This window comes from Petaurus breviceps, unplaced genomic scaffold, assembly GCF_028583685.1.
Source record: "Petaurus breviceps papuanus isolate PSGF00001 unplaced genomic scaffold, PetGlider_PUasm1.0 129, whole genome shotgun sequence".
Taxonomy (NCBI): Eukaryota; Metazoa; Chordata; class Mammalia; order Diprotodontia; family Petauridae; genus Petaurus; species Petaurus breviceps.
In genome coordinates this window covers 9,915,049-9,928,672 of record NW_027185665.1, presented here as the reverse complement: position 1 = coordinate 9,928,672, position 13,624 = coordinate 9,915,049, and the positions used below count along the sequence as shown (strand labels likewise).

At 39.3% G+C, this 13,624-nt stretch overlaps 1 protein-coding gene across 2 annotated transcripts in view; it reads left to right on the top strand.

Moving 5' to 3' along the window:
* The window catches only part of LOC138173362 (ras-related protein Rab-27B), a 240,163-nt gene that overhangs the window by 210,358 nt on the left and 16,181 nt on the right, over positions 1-13,624 (top strand). For both annotated transcript variants that reach the window (XM_069103401.1, XM_069103410.1), the window contains 2 exons: positions 3,063-3,234; positions 10,471-10,556. In XM_069103401.1, coding sequence (XP_068959502.1) covers positions 3,063-3,234; positions 10,471-10,556 — 258 coding nt within the window. The remainder of the gene's footprint in view (positions 1-3,062; positions 3,235-10,470; positions 10,557-13,624) is intronic.

Here is a 13,624-nt window from a genome sequence, read left to right as displayed (position 1 = left end):
AGATAGATAGATAGATAGATAGATAGATAGATAGATAGATAGATAGATAGATAGATAGATAGATAGATAGATAGATAGATAGGAGAGCTTGAAAGGGGTTGAGAAAGGATACTACAATGAAATGATGTTGTGGAGGAAAAAAAATATTTTACTGTGCCTAAGAAGGGTTCCAGTGTTTTTAGACTCATGTCTGAAATTTTATTAACAAAAAACAAACCTTTCCCAAGAAGTCAAAAGGCATTAAAATGTACCATCCCACATGAGAGGAAGTAGACTGACGTAAGTTTATTTACTCTAAAGTACAGATGATTGAGATCAGGTACTTTCCTAGTTTTAATCACTGGGGAAACCGCTGTAACTGAAGGAATTTTGGATCTGGAGTCAGAAAAGGAGATGAAAGAGGAGGAAGAGGAGAAGACATCTAGAGAGTTGAGATGTGGATGAAATGAAGCATGGTTGGGGTCCCTCCTGAACAGTGGCCTGGATGGGTCTATTACTTCAATGATTAAATAAAAGCTTTTTTAGCATTTATAGCGCTTCCTAGCCTTACCTCAACCCTCTTTTCTAGCTTTGTTCCAAATTAATCCCCTTTACTGTTCCTAGTGCTAGATGCTCCATTTTCCATCTTTGTGTCTTGGCATTCCTCATATTTATTCCTTCTCTCCACCTTTTAGGATCCCTCATCTCCAAGTCCACTCACACACATCCTTCTAATAAGGCCTTTCCTGATGCCCCAGTTTCTGGTGTCCTCCTGCCCCCGGACTGCCTTGTATCAATTTTGGATGTGTCTATACACATACATACTTTCTTTCCTGATAGAACACAGGCTCCTGGGGAGCAAGACTTTTTTCTTGGTACCCTCTTGTCTCCCAGGATGCATGGAACACAAATACTTATTTAATAACTTCTTATTAATTTATTGATTGATAGTCTTTGATTACTTATCTATTGGGGATGTCTCTTTGGTCTAAGATATGTGTGTTAGTTCCATATATGTCTTAGATATCAGACCCTCATGAGAGATATTTAATGCAAAGGTTTATTTCTCTTAATTGACAGTTTCACTTCTTGTCCTAACTGTACTGATTTTGTTAGCACTAAGAGGTTTTCAGAGATCTAGTCATTATTGATGTTGGAAGTACATTTGAAAGAGAGAACTGATTGTTTTCCTTCTCTTTCCATTTGCTTTCTTTCTCTCTCTCTTTTAAAAGCAATTGGGGTTAAGTAACTTGCTCAAGGTTACACGGCCAGGTGTTTCTGGGTGGGTGCTAAGTGTCTGAGCCCAGATTCGATCCCAGGTCATCCCGACTTTGGAGCCGGTGCTCTTACTCGCTGTGCTACCTGGTCACCGCCATTTGCTTTCTTAAATGAGCAATAAGCCAATTGCTCATGCACATCCTGCTGAATGATGTATGTATTGTCCAAATATTGAAGAAAGAAAAAAAGTTGTGATCAGCATACCTTAAACCTGAAAAATTTATTTAACAAATGATAGTCATGTTGGGTGTGACAAATTGTAGAGCAAAGAAAGTTAAAGATTACTAATTAAAAGTTATCATGACACCTTAGTTCCATTTTTAAATAAAGAAAAGGAAAAAAAAAGATCACAGGGTCATAAATTTAGAGCTGCAAAGGACATTGGGAGGGGGAGAATCTCATTTTGCCCATGACAAAAGTGAGACATAGAGATGTTAAATGACTTACCCAAAGTCACACAGCTAAGTAAGTTGGTATATGGACTGAGATTGTGACTGCAAATGAAGTCTTTTTTCCCATAGTATCATGATACTGCAGAAGAAAGAGATCCAATTAGTTTAAATATACAGACATATTCACATATACACATGTGTTCTGGATCATTTTTATATGATCATGGCTTATTCTAAAGCCTTCTCTGATCTCCCTAGCTAAAAGTGTTATTTTATCTCACAAATATTCCCAGACAGCTTTGTCTCAATCCTTGCCTCAACTCTGTATCAGACCTTTTTGTGTATGTGTCCTACTCACCATTGGATGGTGACGACAATACAAATAAAAATAGCTGACATTTTCAGGTTTACCGAGTACATTAATTCATGTGATTGTAAGCTCTTACAGGGCAAGCACTGTCATAATTTTTTTTATCTTTGTATCACCAGCACCCAGTACAATGAACATACTAGGAAAGGACTTGGTAAATATTTTCTGAGTTGAATGTAATTATTGAAGTTTGAGGACCTTTTAAAAACCATTCCTGAACAGTGTGTGTGTGTGTGTGTGTGTGTGTGTGTTTAAACTTAAAGACTTACAGATTTTTCCTAGGGAATTTCTTTTCTTTTCTTTTCTCTTCTCTTCTTTTCTTTTTTAGAAAGTTTAAAGGAGTTTATTATTATCTCAGCAAGAAAGGACATCCCCAATCTGACAAAGGGCCAGAAGGGAGGAGCCCCTAGAGAATTTCTTCCAGCAGAATGTTATGCAAAGAATGTGAGGATGCAGAGTCAAGAGACCCAGGTTGTAGTCTTGGCTGTGTGACCATGGATATTCACTTCACTTTTTTCTGGGCCTCAGTTTCCTCATCTGTCATATGTCAGTCGACAAGCATTTATCAAGTGCGTTCTACATTTCAGGCATTGTGCTAAGAACGTGGTTGGACTAGATAATCTCAAGAACACCTTTTTAGCTCCTAACCTCTGTATTTTACTGTGTTTTACAGTGATAAGAGCAGCGAGGTAGCTCAGTCTATAGATAGAGTGCTGATCCTGGAATAAGGAAAACTCATCTTCCTAAACTGAAATCTGGCCTCAGATACTTACTAGCTGGGCAACCTTGGGCAGGTCACTTGACTTTGTTTCGCCTCAGTTTCCTCATCTGTAAAATGAACTGGAAAAGGAAATGGCAACCCAAATGGGGTCACAAAGAGTCAGACACACTGAAAAACAACTGGATAACAGCAACAAATTATAATTATTCCTTGTACTCTCGATAGGGTCATATGAGAAAAGTCCTGTATTGATATTGCATTTTAGCATTAGTGAAAAGAAAAGAAAATTTAAAGTTAACCCTTTTTTTTTTCTCTTCCCTAGGTCCACCAAGATCAGCATTATGACTGATGGTGACTATGATTATCTAATCAAACTCCTGGCACTTGGAGATTCAGGAGTGGGGAAGACTACATTCCTTTATAGATATACTGACAATAAATTCAACCCCAAATTCATCACTACAGTAGGAATAGACTTTCGGGAAAAACGTGTGGTGAGTTTTTAATTTAACTTAATCTTCAGGTGCTTCTCTCACATAAAGATGGAGATGCTTTCATTAAATAACATCCATTTACCTCCTCTAGTGAAATTCATAATCTCTGGCAGTTCATTTTGATCCATAATCCTACATATTCCCTCCTAGTGAGAAAAGAATCCTTGGAAGGGAAGGATGCATTCCTCACTAACAATGACACCCTGTAGCTTGTTTAAATATAAAGAGCGTTTTACACAGCTATGGAAAGTCCATGTGAATAGCACATTTTTAGAGATTCTAAGAGGTTGTCCTGAAACTTTAAAACTAAATTCCTTTAGAATCCATTGAGGTTTTAAATGTGGGTCAAATTGGATTCTGTCAGTAAGAGCCAAAGTTAATCTCTTTTGTCTTAAAGCAAAAAGGCCAGAAGCATCCCAAAGTGGCTAAATCCTGAAAGGCACAGACAAAGCAAGCACAACTTCATGAGTATCTTATTTATTAAGAGACAGAATAGTACAACAAAATGAACATTGGTTCTGGAGTCTCAAGGACAAGGATTCAAATCCCACCTCTGAGATTTCATTACTTCGTGGGACTTTAGCCAAGATACTTAGCCATTGTCCAATCCATCCCTCACACTGCTAACAAACCTGTCTTCCTAATATATAGTTTTGACCACCTCACTCTCTTCCTCAGTTTTAAAAAAAATATTATTCCACATTCCTATGTAATTAAGTACAAACTTAAAAAAAATACCCATGACTTTCTCTGGATAGGAACCTCCCAGTGAGGAAACTCCCTCTACTAATGTAGATGGACATGCCATCTTAGAGTGTTTATACACTTTATACTCTTAGAGTGCTGTTTGTTGGCACTGGAAGATTAGGCAAATTGCCTAGCCTTACACAGCCAATATTTGTCAGAGACGGGAGCTGGGATCAGGTCTTCTTGACTCTGAGGCTGGCTCTCAATCCACTATGCAATGTTGCCTCTCATTAACTTGACATTTAAGGGCTTCTACAATACAGTGGTATTATTTAATTCTGATATGTTTTGCACCCTTCAGTTCCAGATAAGTTGGACTATTAGCTGTTACTCAGCTTTGTTCTACCTATCCCTGCCTCTATATATTGGTAGACCCTATCCCCCATGACTGGAATTCCCTCTTTATCTTTTCTTTTGCTTTTTTTTCTTTTTGGAGGGGCAAATGGGGTTAAGTGACTTGTCTAAGGTCACATGGCTAGTAAGTGTTAAGTGTCTGAGGTCAGATTTGAACTCAGGTTCTCCTGATTCTAGGGCTGGTGCTCTATTCACTGTGCCACCTAGCCACCCCTCTATATCTTTTTGAAATTGTTCCCTTTCTTTGATTTCCAGTTCAGGGCCATTTATACCATGACATCTTTTTCTCAGTCCTCAATCTGAATCTCATCTCTAATTCCCAATGCCCAATGAAAAATGATCTTTTCCTCTTTAAATTTCTTACAGCACTTTGACTGGATTTCTAGAGGGCACAGACTGTGTTATTGTCCATCTTTGTATCTCCAACAACAAGCATGGCATAGACATTTAATATTTGTTCGATCATAGATATGAGAACAACTCAGTCACTCTTCAGGGAACATGCTAACAAGAATACCTTTATTCATGTATATCCAGATACTTTCCTTCCCAATAGCTGATACTTTTTATAGGAATAGAGATATTGTGATGTATGTAATATGTGGCCTAATGGAAAGAGTGTCAGACATGGAGCCTTGGTGATGAAAGTCTTATGCAGTATACTTAACCTTTAAGAACCCCGGTTTCTGATTTTTGGGAGCCAAGATGGCGGAGTAGAAGCAATACCTTCCCGCGGCTCCAGCTTCCACCCTCCCCAATCCATGTAAAAAGGGGGCTCTAAACAAACTTTGGAACTGCAGAACCCACATAATGACACAGAGAAGCTAACCTCCCGCTGAGGACAGCCCGGCAGGCCGGCAGGAATCAGCCAGTGCAGCGCTCTGGGAGCCGAGCCCAGCACCATGCCCAGGCTTTAGCCCTAGGGAGGGCCTGACCAGCCGCCAGCCAGAGGGACTACAGATCAGCAGCAGCTGTGGCCGTTTCCAGATTTATCAATACATAGATGCGAAGGACAAGGTGAGAGGCCAGTGCAGTCTGGACTTTGAGACCAGTAAGTGGGAGTGCCTGGCTTTTACCCCCAGGGTGAGAAACCATGGCTTCAGCTCCTAGCCTGCAGAGTGTAGGGGGACCAAGCACCAGTCTGAGGGGTAATCGCTCTTGCTTTAACCTGCTTGGATCTGGATTGCAGTCTAGGGTGGAGGTCCTGGGGTGTGTGTCCAGCTTGCCAGAGCGTGTGGAGACCTCAGAGAGGGCACCCATCTAATACCTCCGGCAGCTGAGAAAACCCCAGCGTTTGGGACGAAAACTCCCCTGTCTGGTGGCAGAGTCCTACTGTGGCAAAAAGCCCAAAAGTCAAATAATTGAGTGGCAAAATGAGCAGGCAAAGGAAACAAAGCAGACAGAAGATTCCAACATTACACTCCTATTTTGGGGATGAGAAGGAGCAAGGCATGGAACAGGAGGAAAACAGTGAAGTCAGAACTCCTGCACCAAAAGCTTCAAAGGAAAATACAAGCTGGTTACAGGCCATAGAGGACCTTAAGAAGCAGATAAGAGAAGTGGAGGAAAAATTGGGAAGAGAAATGAGAAAAATGCAAGAAAATTATGAAATGAGAGTCAACAGCCTGACTGAAGAAAATAATACCTTAAAAAACAGACTGACTCAAATGGCAAAGGAGGCTCAGAAAGGCAATGAGGAGAAGAATGCCTTAAAAAGTCGAATTTGCCAGCTGGAAAAAGAATATCAAAAGCTCACTGAGGAGAATCATTGCTTCAGAATTAGACTGGAGCAAATGGAAGCTAATGACTTTATGAGAAATCAAGATGCTGTTAAACAGATCCAAACAAATGAAAGAATAGAAGGCAATGTGAAATATCTCATGGGAAAAACCACTGACCTGGAAAATAGATCCAGGAGAGATAATTTAAAAATTATTGGACTACCTGAAAGCCATGACCAAAGTAAGAACCTAGAAAGCATCCTCCAGGAAGTTCTCAAAGAAAACTGCCCTGATATTTTAGAACGAGAGGGCAAAATAGAGGTTGAAAGAATCCACCGATCACCTCCCGAAAAAGATCCCAAAAAGAAAACTCCTAGAAATATTATAGCCAAGTTCCGGAATTCCCAGATCAAGGAGAGAATATTACAAGCAGCCAGGAAGAAACAATCTGAATATTGTGGAAACACAATCAGGATAACCCAGGATCTGGCAGCTTCTACACTGAGGGATCGAAGGGCTTGGAATGTGATATTCCGGAGGTCAAGGGAGCTGGGATTAAGACCAAGAGTCACCTACCCAGCAAAACTGAGTATCATGTTTCAGGGGAAAATATGGTCATTCAGTGGAATACAGGACTTTCAGGCATTCTTGCTGAAAAAACCAGAGTTGAATAGAAAATTTGACATTCAGATACAAGAAGCAAGAGAAGCATGAGAAGGTAAACAGGGAAAAGAAATCATAAGGAACTTATAAAAGTTGAACTATTAACATTCCTATATGGAAAAACAATAATTGTGACTTATGAAACTTTTCTCAGTAGTTGAAGGGATTAGAAATATATATATATACATATATATATATATATATGTCTTTATATGAGGGTATGCGGGCATATGAATACATATGTGAATGTGTGTATATACGTTCACAGGTGTACATAGATAGAGGGCACAGGACCAATTTAACAGGAAGGGATGATACTTAAAAGGTGAAATTGAGAGGTGAAAGGAATATAATGAGAGGAGATGGGGAGAGACAGATTGGGGCAAACTATCTCATATAGAGAGGCAGGGGAAAATGGTTGCAATGGAGGGGAAGAATAGGAGGGCAGAAGGGAATGGGTCAACCTTATTCCTATTGAATCTGGCTTGAGGAGGGAGGGAAATACACACTAAATTGGGGATCTCACCCTCCAGGAGAATGGGGGGGAAGGTGATGAGAGGGAGGATGATGGAAGGGAGAGCAGGCTGGGGGGGAAGGAAGTTGGAAGCACCCACTTTTGAAAAGGGACAGGATCAAAGTAGAGAATAGAATGGGTGGGAGGGAAATGTAGTCAGTCTTTTACAATATATCTACTATGTTATTGTTTTGCATTAGCCACACATGTACAACCTATACTGAACTGCTTGTTTCCCCAGTGGGGGTAGGTGGCAGGGGGGGAAGGGAATGAATCTGGGATTGAAAGTTTTAAAATCAAATATTCAAATATATGTGTGTGTGTATACTATTATTAATACCATCTTACATGTAATTAAGAAATGGGGTGTACAGGCACCGAGGCATAGAGATCCACTGGAAAAGTCGAAACGGATATGGGAGAAAATATGGGAGAGAGCAGATTGGAGGTGGGGATATCCTGTGGGACTGCTGTTTTGGGGGGATGGGTGGGGGAAAAACGGGGAGAAAATTTGCAACTCAAAATCTGGCGGAAACGAATGATGTAAATCAAAAGTTAATAAAGCATTAAAAAAAAAAGAACCCTGATTTCCCATTTGTAAAATGGAATAGCAGTACCCACACTCAGGATCATAGATTTAGATTCGAAACAAACCTTAAAGACCATCAAATCCAACTTCCTTGTTTAAGAGATGAGGAAAGATGCCCGGAGAGGGTGGTAACTTCCTCATATATGAACGTGTTACTGTTTGTTGTAACAAACAAGTTCACTTGTTTTAGTTGTGTCCAGTTATTCATGACCCCATCTGAGGTTTTCTTGACAAAAATACTGGAGGGGTTTGCCATTTCCTTCTCCAGCTTATTTTACAGATGAGGAAATTGAGGCAAACAGAATTAAGTGATGTACCCAGGATAGCACTGCTAAGAAGTGTCTGAGGTCAGATTAGAACTCACAAAAATGAGTCTTCTGGACTCTAGGCCCAGCAATCTATCCACTGTGCCACCTAACTGCCTCTAATGGTTAGACATATGCAAGTTGGACTACTTGGATTCACTTTCATTAGGGAGCCATAGGTAGCTGCACAAGCTGTGTTGTTGCAGGATTATTGCTCATGAAGACTTCATCGTGGAAAATTGGATGATTTTCAGTCCATAATCTCTCTTCAGGTCCATTTTCTAAGAGAGAACTTAGTAAGAGTACCAGACTCCCTGCACTGTAGCCCTGAGGGTCACTGGCTTATTCCAACCAAGGTTGTTTTTGTTTACTTTTGTTTTTTAAAGAGAATCTCCTTTGTAAACATTAGCTATAGTATAAATTAAAGTTAATGATAATTAAAAATGGTCAGGAGAGATACTGGTCAAATGCATAGGTCTGGTGAAATGGCAATTGCTATTTCCTAGTCTTAATTGTCAGTCATTTGACATTTATTTAGAGCCTAGTGAGCTCAAAATAAAGCACAGGAGCTAGCATTAGAGGGAAGCCCTCTACTCAAGGAGGGAAGCTAAGGTACCCAGGTAACATTCTCTTTTTTTTTTATTCATCATACCCTTTGGCCCAGAGGACCAACTGCTGAGATGTTATCCCACCAGTGAGTCCTACGAGCACAAAAATATTAATTATCACTTTATATTATTTGAGTAAGGTATATGTCTAATGATTGTAAATGGTGAAATAATTTATGGTATGTTAAAGGAATGAAATATTTGCTATCATGTCATAATAATGAGAAACATGAAAGATACATAAACATGGAAAGATTTATATAAAGTGAGGCAAAGCAAGGTGAACAGAATGGAAAATATGAACACCACACTGATTATAACAATATCAAAAACAAAAGACAACACAATTTTATAAATACCCAGATGGATTTGGCAGAGAATAGATTGATAATAGATTTGAGCATAAATAGATTGTTAAAATTTGTAACATATAATTACTTTCCTAATTAACAAGGAAATAGTTTGGAATTTTAAGAATTTAATTAGAGATTTATTCTACCGTCTTATGTGTTTATATTTGTTGAATTCAAGTTTATAATAATAAAATAATTCTTCAAAGATAATGTACTCTATTACTGTCTTACCAGATACAGTCTGGCATATTGGATAGGACAGTGGTGTCAGAGACAGAATGATTGTGGTTCCAATGCCCCCTCAGCCCTTATTGGGTCTGTTACCCTAGGAAATTTCCTCTACCTCTCTGTGCCTCATTTTTTTCAACTGTCAAATGATAATATTAAACTTGATTACCTTTAATGGTCCCTCTCCTATCTGCAACCTATAATCATTAAGCCAGTTCAGGAATTTGTTTTGCTTGATTATTCATATTGGTTACAAAGTTTTGTTTTTCCTTCATTCTTCATCCATGGAAGGGAAAGAAAATGTATTTTGTTCATTAAAAAAATAAAATTTAATTTTTAAAATAAGCAAGATCTGTGATTCTTAGTACCATTCTAATGTTCATTTTTTCCTCAAAAATTCCATCCTCATCAAGACCTTAGCCATCTGAAGATTCACAGGTCTAACCATGAGTTTGTTCCTATCTTGGATTATCCCACTTGTTGACAGGTAGTTAATATATCTTTTGTCTAAGCATGTAGGATACACTTTATAATTGTATTATTTTTGGTAACTCTTGGAAACTTGAAGACAGGTTCTTCCTCTCCATTTTTCCATGTGTAGTATTTTCCAGTAACTCTTGATCCTGGGTTCTGTGTAAACAGAAAGGGTTCTGTTTTGCTTGATTTTATTAAAAAGCAATAGACAACAATTTAAAATGAAATATTTTCTTTTAAGACCATGGTAACCATGGTTAATAAAGGAATCCATTAAAGACCTGGTGGAAATTTATCACAAAATGATACTTACTACATTGTTTTGCCATTTTAGCAGCAGCCACCATAAGCAAGGACATTCAAATGAAGGCATTTAGAATTTACTTATGAGGATAATGACAGATTCTTCTCAGGTACTAAGCCTAAAGACTTTTGAAAACCTCGCATTTATGGGCCATTTTTTTCTACAAATTCTTAAGTACTTTTTATTTATTTGTATTTACAGTAACATTTTTGGGAAACAGAAGAGATGTTTATTTAGGGTTTCTGTGGAATTTAACAAGAGTGATTTAAAGAAGATGTGGACTGAGAAAAAGGATATGACACGCTGATGCAGCAGTCTCCTATTGCTGCTTCACCTGAATAATGAATTGATGATTTTTATAATTTGTTCGCTTCAGGTATATAATGGCCGAGGACCAAATGGATCTCCAGGAAAACCTTTTAAGGTACATCTTCAGCTTTGGGATACGGCTGGACAGGAAAGGTAACTATGATGACAGTAACAGCAATGACAGCTCACATTTACATAGTACTGCCTAACAGAAAAAAGCACTTTACTCACAGCTAACAACCCTATGAGGTAGGTAGCAGCATTATTCCCATTTACTGATGAGGAAATTGGGGTTTGGAAAAGTTAAGTGATTTACCCATAATCACACAGCCAGTAGATATTACAGCCTGGGCTCCAGCACCAGTCATCTGGTTTTTTTTGTAGGCAATGTTGCACTTTTTCGCTTCTAGCTATGTTTCTAGTGACCCAAGACCTTTTTTGAAAATTGCTAATATCGGTGACTAAAACTATGGGTAATAATTATAGTTAAAATGTGTATGGGGTTTTAGGTCTGCAAAGTACCTTATACTTTCTCATTTGATCCGCATGGCAGCTCTCTTTAGGTAATAAATCCCCATTTTACAGATCAGGAAACTGAGACTGAGTTGTTAAATGGCTTGCTAGCTAGTGACTTAGCTAGATGAAACTAGGAAATATATAAGGCAAGATTCCAATTCAAGTCCTCTTGACTTCCAGATCAGTGCTTTTGTCTCACGAGTTACAAAATAATTATCTAGCAGAAGAGAAGCACCATGGGTATAGTGGAATCAGAAATATCTGGGATCTTCTCACCCCTGACACAGACATGTAAATATCCCTGAAACTGAGGCAACTTGCTAAGTTACAGGTGGATTGTGACCTGCCTTGTGGGAGGGAGTTCTGACGTCACTGCCTCATTGGTGTGTTAAGATATAAAAATAACTATTTCTAGGCAATTAAGATAGGACTTTTAACATATAACGTTACTGGTGTAGAGAACTCACTGGTGAAGAAACTCCTTCTAGCGAGGCAGGCTGAGATCTTCTCTGCTACTTTTAGATTTACCTGGAGCATTGAGAGATTAAATAACCCACCTAGGATTATAGGGCTAGTGAAGCCTGGTCTTCCTGGCAGCAAGGCTCATTCTCTATCCGCCATGACAGGCTGCCTCTGTCTGGATATTTAAAGATGACTAACAAGTAAGCCTATTTTAGTCACGTTTGGCAAGCAGAGTTCTGAAGCGTCATCATTGTATTCTCTGTGAAGATAACTTCTTTCAAGTTGTCTCTGGTTTTGGGTAGTAGGTAGGGGGGTGAGCTCAATAAAGGAGAAGTGAAAAATAGAAGCTACATATGTAAAGATGAAAATACGCCTACACACTGTTTAAGAAAAAGACTGTTAACCACATAGCAGACTTATCTCCCATCCTCCTCCCATCCCCTAGAGGAACTTTTTCTTCCATCTATAATAACCCCATCTATGCTGTCCCTCAGTACATGCATTCTTCCCTCTCCATGGTTTTGCCTATTTTATTCTTCTCTTCCTAGAATGCTTTCTTCCCGTCTCCCTTTCCATCTTTCAAATTCTACCCATTCATTGTAATTCCACATGAAAACTAATTGACTTGGGAATTCAACTGAATGATGGAGAGGAAGCAAAGACACCCGTTCATTACTGTGAAGTCTTCAAGCTTCACAGGCCAAGAGCACCCTTGTTCTTTTCAGAAGCAATGACATTCCAGCCTTCAATAGGAGAAGGCCCTTGCCTAGGGCCCCCAAATGCCTTGACCAAGAATTTACTGTTTTGGCAATTTGAATGATTTGGGAAGGACTTCTATTACTTGAAGGTAATCGCATCCATTGTCCTTTTACCAAATTACTTAAATACATTATTGTTTTCTAATTTAATTTTACCTGTCCCTTTCTCTGACCTCCTTAGACAGATCCTCGAAGGCAAGGTTGCTATAATTTAATTTAATGCATTTATTAAGCCCCTGCTGTCTGTCAGGAATTGGTCTAAGTGCGGACAATATAGACACGAGGACAAAGTAGTTTCTTATCTGCAAAGAGCTTGCTTTCTATGGGGCGGGAAGAAAACCGGTACAAAATAAGTCGATATTTTTTAAAAATTTTGTGGAGAGGTAAATTTGCAACTGAATGAATCAGGAAAGACCTTCCTTGTGAGGAAGGTTGAATTTGAGCTGGAAGCAAAAGAATCCAAGAGGCAGAGGTGATGAGAAAGATTATTTTAAACATGGAAAATAGAAGGTGAAAAAGCAGGAACCAGGGAATGGCTTCTCATGATTAGGGAATAGCAAGCAGCCAATGCAGGTGCAATGTAGAGCCTGTGAATGGAGTACTCTGAACTCATTCTAGGTGAGTGGATGCTCTGAGTACACTCTGGTCCTCTTTCCCAGAGCCAATCTGTGACATTTCCCCTCAGTGTTCTAGGTACCCCCAAAGACTAGAGTATCTTTCTTCTTTACTGCCATCACCCAAGCCCCTGGTGACTGTGCCTCCTCCATTGTTAGGCTCTTCATTTAACTTTGATGAGTTATTACAAGAACATATTTATTTCCAAGATATAGCTAAGACCACAGTAAAAACATCTCCCCTCTTTGCACCTCTACCTCAAGGGGTATCCTCTTTGCTACATTCCCTCAGCCTCCAGGGTCTTAATGAGTTCCTGTATATCACTGATCCCGCCAAGTTCATGTCCAAAGGCAGCATATCTGACAGATGAGTCCTAGTCTCAGTTACCTCTGGGCTGGGGTCCTGAAGGTCGCTCCCAAAAGCAAGAAGCTCTGTGGGGCACTAATGCTGCCTTTGTTCTAGAACCCAGAGTAGCCTCCTAATGACCTTTACAACTGAATAGAACATGATACTCTATTCACCTAGAACAGAAAGAAAAATGAAAGAAGGCCCTAAGATCTGTCCCTCAAGAGTAACTGAAGGGGCCGCTAGGTGGTGTAGTGAAAAGACCACTGGCCCTGGAGTCAGGAGGACCTGAGTTTAAATCCAGCCTCTGAAAATTAACACAAAAACTAGCTGTGTGACCTTGGGCAAGTCACTTAACCCCAATTGCCCTCCAAAAAGCAAAAAAAAAAAAAAAGAGTAACTGAGGCAAAAAGGAGGTAGCTGATGTTGACCGGCCTTTTTGAATTCCCCTGAAGCCAGTCAAAGAGCCTCTTCTTCACCATGTGTCCAGAGTATTGCCACAAAATACGGAATATCTGTGTATGC